Source organism: Homalodisca vitripennis, unplaced genomic scaffold (assembly GCF_021130785.1).
Source record: "Homalodisca vitripennis isolate AUS2020 unplaced genomic scaffold, UT_GWSS_2.1 ScUCBcl_2212;HRSCAF=6735, whole genome shotgun sequence".
Classification (NCBI taxonomy): domain Eukaryota; kingdom Metazoa; phylum Arthropoda; class Insecta; order Hemiptera; family Cicadellidae; genus Homalodisca; species Homalodisca vitripennis.
Window position 1 is genome coordinate 63,231 of NW_025778346.1, and position 6,890 is coordinate 70,120.

The 6,890-nt window shown below is 31.9% G+C and overlaps 1 protein-coding gene across 1 annotated transcript; it reads right to left on the minus strand.

Moving 5' to 3' along the window:
• Window positions 1–1,733: 1,733 nt before the first annotated feature.
• LOC124371900 lies at window positions 1,734–2,261 on the minus strand. Its single transcript, XM_046830268.1, has one exon. The coding sequence runs from the start codon at window positions 2,259–2,261 to the stop codon at window positions 1,734–1,736; it is 528 nt and encodes a 175-aa protein (XP_046686224.1).
• Between the last annotated feature and the right edge of the window lie 4,629 nt (window positions 2,262–6,890).

Sequence of the window (6,890 nt, forward strand, 5' to 3'; positions counted from 1 at the left end):
AAGATTTATTAAATAAGACAAAACATTAACTAATTTCAGATAGATGTTTTTAATCATAAAGGAACAAATCCCGTCATTTCCTGGAGATATACCATTTCTTAAAGATTTTATAACATTTATTACATCTTGTTCACTTACATAATGTACAAACATGGAGTTTAGTTGAAACTCGTTATTAAATATATTTTTAAAACATAAATTTTGAAAATTGTTGGGTTTTTCTCTGTTTAAATTTAGATTTTTCAGTAATATTTAAAAAATAATTATTAAATTCACTTGCAATAGCTTTTTTGTCTTTAATAATTATTCCGTTATTAACAATTTCTGAACATTTTTCTTTTGATCTGCATTGACCCGTGATTTCATTTATAACTTTCCAAAGCTTATCTGAATTTCTATTACAGTTTATTAATTTATTTTTATAAAATGTATTTTTTAAATCCCTTATTTCTGTCCTAAGCTTATTTTTATATGTAACATAATAATTTTTTAGAGTTTCATTCTGTGGATGTTTTTTAAGATTTTTATAAAGTTTATTTCTAGTTTTGATTTTTATACAAATATAATTATTTATCCAAGGTTTTAACCTTTTAATGCTTCTCTTGGAATAATTTGTTTTTTACTTTTATCTATACAATTTGTGAGAATTGTATGGAAAATATCAAAAGCAATAGAGGCATTCTCTTCACAATACACTTCAGTCCAGTCAACGTTATCAAGTAAGATGTTCAGGGCACCGTAATCTATGCGATAAGCAGGTGGAGTCAGCTGTGGAAGCCCCTCCACCCCCCCCATCTGCACCATCACAATGACCTTCACTAAACAATGATCTGTTATATCTAAGTCAATCACTTTCTGTCTTTATATCAGTTCTATTATAGTCTGATATCTTAGCAAAAACATGATCTATGCATGTTTTAGAAAACTCTGTTAATCTTGTTGGTTCCTGAACTAGACTAGTAAAACCATTTCTTGCCAAAAGAATATTATAATCATCAACTACCTTAGCATTTTCTAATAAATTTATATTGATATCTCCTATTAAAAAAACATTTTTTAAACTTATTAAATTATTGTTAAAATTAAATATATGTTTCTAATTCGTCTATAAATTCTTCTTTGGTATGACTGTGAGTTCTATATAAAGTAAAAATGGTAAAAATTTCATTAAAAAATTTAAATGTAATTTTTAAAATATCAGCAGTTACAAAAATTATTGGCTCTTTGTCTTTTATTTGTAACATCTTACTTACATAAACTAATACTCCACCAGCTCTGTACTCTTCATTGCAATTTATATTTAAGTTATAATTCTCAATTTCATAAAACTGACTCTCATTGATATTGATCCATATCTCTGATAATATTATGATTTCAGGAAGTTTATTCATATTTTTTAATTCTATCAAAAAAAGTTCAAAGTTCTGTCTTAAGCTACGAATATTTTGATGTATTATTTCAAAAGTATTAGTTAAACTACATGATTGAGTGTGAACCATTTTTTAAGTTATAAATATAAAAATACAATTTTTAAAGCACTGATTACAAGAACACTAATTTAAGTCCAATAAAACCAAGATTTTTCAAAACAATAACATAGTTAATTGTATGATTCATTTTTCCTTTCAAAAAAGGAGTTTAGGCCTAAAATAAATATTATAGAAAAAACAATCTTTAAACTTAACTGACTTAAAATTTACTAATTTGTTTTTAACTTTTACAACTTACTAAAGTCATCCTGGCATGTTTACATGTATCACTGGCTGTCCATCATCTCGTCTCATAAGTATCTTGCCATTTCGGACCCACAAATACTTAAAGTTCTTCGTCTTCTTTGCCTCCCGGGCCATGACAAAAAGTCTTCTTCTTGCTGGTGACAGTGACTCGTTTATATAAATTTGGCTGTCCGTAGTCATGTTGATGTGCCGTGTAGAGAAATTCTTCTTGACCGTCCGTTTTTTCATTAACTCTTCTTTGTCAAGACGTCTCACAAACTTGACGATGATGGCTGCAGGTTGGTTGTTCGGTCCTGATCTCCTCCCCAGTCGGTGACAGGCATCAATCATGGAGTCCGTGATGGGCATGTCCAGCGCCTTTCCAACCTCCTTCACCACACTCACAACATTCTCTGTCTTCTCCTCTGGAATCCCGTGTATCTCTACACAATTACTTCTGGAATATTGTTCCATTTCTTCTACACGATTTTCAAGAGCAGCAACTTTTTTCTTCAATTGCACATTTTCCAGTGTCAGGCTTTCCATGACTTTTAAATATCCTTCCAACTTGGTATTTTTGATCAGCTAGCATTTTTGTGTTGTCATCTATTTTGTCATTAAGATTTTCATAAGCCCTATTGACATCCGATTCGCTTCTTTTTTGAATGTCTCTTATTTCATTAACCACTTTCAAAAGATCTTCCAAGGTTTATTCCTCCCTCCTTTGTACTCTGGGTGTCCAATCTCATGCTCTTCCTCCTTGTTGCTTGGCATGAAACACATCTCCACACAAGATCACCTGAAGGCCTTACTCATTTTCAAGCAAGAGCCATGAAAATCCACCTTACAATCACCACAAGCCAGTTTGGTTTTTGTAGGATTGATCTTAGCATCACAAACACCACACTTAGACATTTCAAAAAAAAAAATAAATAAATAAATAACCAAAAATAAAAAATTTATTTATTAAGAATTTATAAATAAAAATATACAAACAAGAATGACGCAAAAAACAGGAAATTCTTATACAAAACCCATACAATGTAGACTCACATTGAACATAATCTGAACTTTGCACTAGGTTAGTAGAGGAAGAGATAAGCGATCCGACCTGTCTGAGCGCTGACTCATCACTGTAAGGGAGGGGGAGTATTAAATGGTAGAAGGGCGACGACCTGCCCAAGGACTGGCCCTAGTACCATAGAATGCTCTAACCTGGGTGCGCATAACAGTGGACACTAAAGCCATTGCTGTTGGTTCTAGTAACAGTGATGAATGCACGGCAACTTTTTTAAGCACAGGCGGTCCCAATCCCTGCCAAGGTTGGCCATTAAATATTTTGAAAGTAACATTTTAATAGATCTCATATACATTTCCTTCGTGATTCCGATATTTTTCGTTTATATTATTACCTGACATATATGGTAAAAAGGTAATATATGGTGATTTGACACTTAGTTTCTGTGTCTGATGGTTGGTTTTATGATGTAGACTTTTCTCTGCATATCTTCCAGGCTTGGTCTACTTATTCTTACTTGTTTCTTTGTTTTCACAGTAATTTTTCTTTTGAAGTGATGTGCATAAAACAATGTCAACTTACAACAAATTAAGGATGTTACCGACCAATGCAAAATCGGAACCAAACAGCAGATGTTGCACAAATTAGTTATTTACGTACCAAAGTAACAGCTTAATGTTCTAAGCGATTAATGTTTCCTTAAGTGACAGGACTTTAAATAAAATTAACATATTAGGGATTATGTGTTTGAGTATTTATTTTAAATATAACAGAGGATTTTACTGTTTTTTAACTTGCCGAATTGATTGTTTATTTTAATTTAGTTATTATGTTTTGAGGTAATGAATTACTTCTTACATAAATTACATGTTTAGTTTTTTTTTATAAATATTTGTAGGGAAAAGATCCAACTGATTCTACATACAAAGCATTAGACGCATTACTTCAGAGACGACAAAAAGCAATGCAACTTTTGGAAATGGAACAACATTATAAATGGAAACGTTTGTTGATTAGAGGAACTTTTGTGAGGCTGTATTAAAATCTGTGGCAATTATAAATTATTTAATATTTTGAATGTAATGTCAGGCATTTTACTCGGTTAAAATTAGAGAACAAATCACAAAGTTGTTTTGTAGAATCTTAGAGAATATCTTAGATGGTTGGATCGAATTGTTTCTGTACTTGAACGTAAACACTGATATAAAGAATTGATAACTTGATGATAATCTCTGGCTGATGTGACTGATTTAGAGACATATGATATATTTAGCCTAGCTAAAATGTCACCTACAGTTAGTTTGCAGGGATAAATCAACTGATTCTCTGTCACTTATCAATTAATTATAAATTCCTAACAGTATTACTATGGATGCAACAGTTAAGAGTACATCAAACAAACCTGCAAAGCACGTTACTTTCGATTAGTTGTTATTTCCTATAGTAAACTGTGATTATAGAGTTGGGTTGTTATGAGATCCACGTCATTTAGTTTCTCTTAACATTACTTCCTTATAGTGCGCTTTTTCCTTTCTTTTCTTATACATATCCTATTACGTGTTCTAAATAACAATATTGATGATTGTCTGACTTGAGTACAATAACATTAAAAATATCTTTGTTTCATTTTGCTAAAGAATGGAACACGTTTTTTGCATCCCTTTTATTAGCCAGGCATGGAGTTTATGAATCGTACTTTCCAACTGTAATTTATTATATTTTTATGTTGAGTCCTTACTCTTTTTAAAGTAAATTACACATATACCCTTTTCTCACGCAGAAAAGATTTAATTTTAACACAACTAAAAGCAAATTATTCTGAAAACATATATAAAATAATAAAGCATTGGCCGCTTCCAACCTGAAATCTCACCTCGCTCTAACTAAAAAGGTGAATGAATACCTTCATAACAAGTCTACATACATGGTTATCACTTTAGATGAAACACTAAAGATTTAAAAATTTATGATCGCATGTTATCAGTTTGGTAATGAAACCACTTTAGAAACTTCTGAAATTATAAATGTTATAAGTGTCAATGTACATTTGTATCTGATACAAATAACGAATTTATAAATATTTTATAAAAAACCAACAGTTAAGGTGTTTTTAATTATTATGTAGACTAATGATAGTTTCTGTAACTCATGCTAATTTAATTATAATAAATATAAAATTATAGGTACTTTGGGATTATACCGACCACACCAGTATGAAGAACACAAAAATAGAAATTTATAGAAACAAACATGATAGAACGAAAAAACAACTCTTCAATTACAAAATTACAAACTTACAAGCAATTTCCAGGTATTGTGATCGGTATTGTTGTCGCTGTTTATCTTATCTTTCTCGAGAATCCTGATTACGGCAGGCCGCGCGGCATCACGTGATTTTGCACGGTACATCATTGCCTTTCCATATACAATTCAATTTATATTTCTGATTAGCCCCTCTAGAATTGATTATTTTACTGATAGGTACTATCTCGAGGGATGTTTTTCTTTCGTCGACATCAGCGCGGGCTTCGGCAGCACCGAAGGTGCTGCCGAAGCCCGCGCTGATGGCCGGAGGCACTCGCATTTTGGGTGGCGGAATGTGATCAAGAATAAAAACAAGTTTTGAGTGTTTTTTTTAATAAAAAGTTTAGTTTGGTAAATGTTTGTTTTTGTTGAATTTTTGTGTTTGGAGAAATGTAGAGGTTAAAACACGGAAGTACAACAAAGCGATGCACCAGCTGAAACGGGCGGCGGAGACTCTGCAATCACGTTATCTACTAGACGCTCGACTTTGACCTCTGTCTGAGGATGGGGAGGTTGTTTGCGATAAGACAATTCCTGTTTTATATTGACGAAATTATTGTTCTACGCTAATCTAGTAATCAGTAGAAACGAAATGTGAAATAACGATTCATGTCTGGGTGTGGTCGGTATAATCCCAAAGTACCAAATTATACATATTACAACAAGGGCTACAATCGAGGAAAACAAATAAAATATTTTGATTTACCATTTGGAGAGCTACCAAGCGGACCTTCAGGTTCTTCCTGCGGACACTCGGATTGGAAGATATAGTGAGGATTCCATATTTCAGTTGACGAGTGGGTTAACTTTCACTAACTGCTGTAACCTCTCACTGGGAGACAGCAATGCACATATAAGTCCACGTTATATCAAGACACTACGGCAACATGTCGAAAATTTAAAAATTGGTTTTCATACAGAAGACGCCTGTATGCTTTGTTAAATAAAACAATGATTCACCCCTAGAGCAATCTGACTAATTTACGTCTCCGAAATAGGTTACTGTTTCTTGAATTTGCTAGAAAACGACCAATTAAATATGTTAGAAAACACGCTATTAATAAAAAAATCTGTATATAAACATAACAAATAACATTTAATAAAGCCAGCTGGTGCAAAATGTTTTCAATTAAATCTCTGTGGCACAGCTGACATAAAATAAGTAAATAGTATTGACGAACAATTTTATATCCAGCAACGCTTGGAAATTATAGACAAACTTTTCTTAAAATCCAAAGGTATATTTATCTCATAATTTTAATGAGTTTGCTCTGTGTTTTCTTAAAACTATAATTTACTGCAGTTTTCATCAGGTCACGATATGCTGTAGATGGAGCTTATATTGGTCACTTTTAACTTAGATGAAAAACATAAAACCAATATTTAAGACTTTTTTATTGATTTGTGAGGCCTTTCAACAGCGAGGCTGTCTTCTTCACAGACTTTTTGTGATGTGTCTGAAGAAGACAGCCTCGCTGTTGAAAGGCCTCACAATCAATAAAAAAGTCCTTAAATATTGGTTTTATGTTTTTCATCTTAAGTTAGGTCACGATATGTTGGTATTTTATCAATCCATAGTGACTTCAAACTCTGCTAAATTTTGTATGATTTTTAAAAATAACTTGCCGATGGTTTTTGTTGTTTTCTGGTGGAAATTGACCAAAATTTACCCTTTCCTTTCAATTCTAAAATTCAGCATATATACCAAATTGAAAAATAACTTACTTAATTTGTATATATTACAACAGAAATATTATAATCTATGAACACAACTACGAGATAAGTTAGTCCAGCATGGTTGCTTGTGAATTCTCCTAAAACATTCCTAAATTTACGTTTCACTAATCACGTGT

Coding starts and splice junctions, on each gene's coding strand:
- LOC124371900 (XM_046830268.1), bottom strand. CDS start 2,261: ATGGAAAGCCTGACACTGGAAAATGTGCAATTGAAGAAAAAAGTTGCT.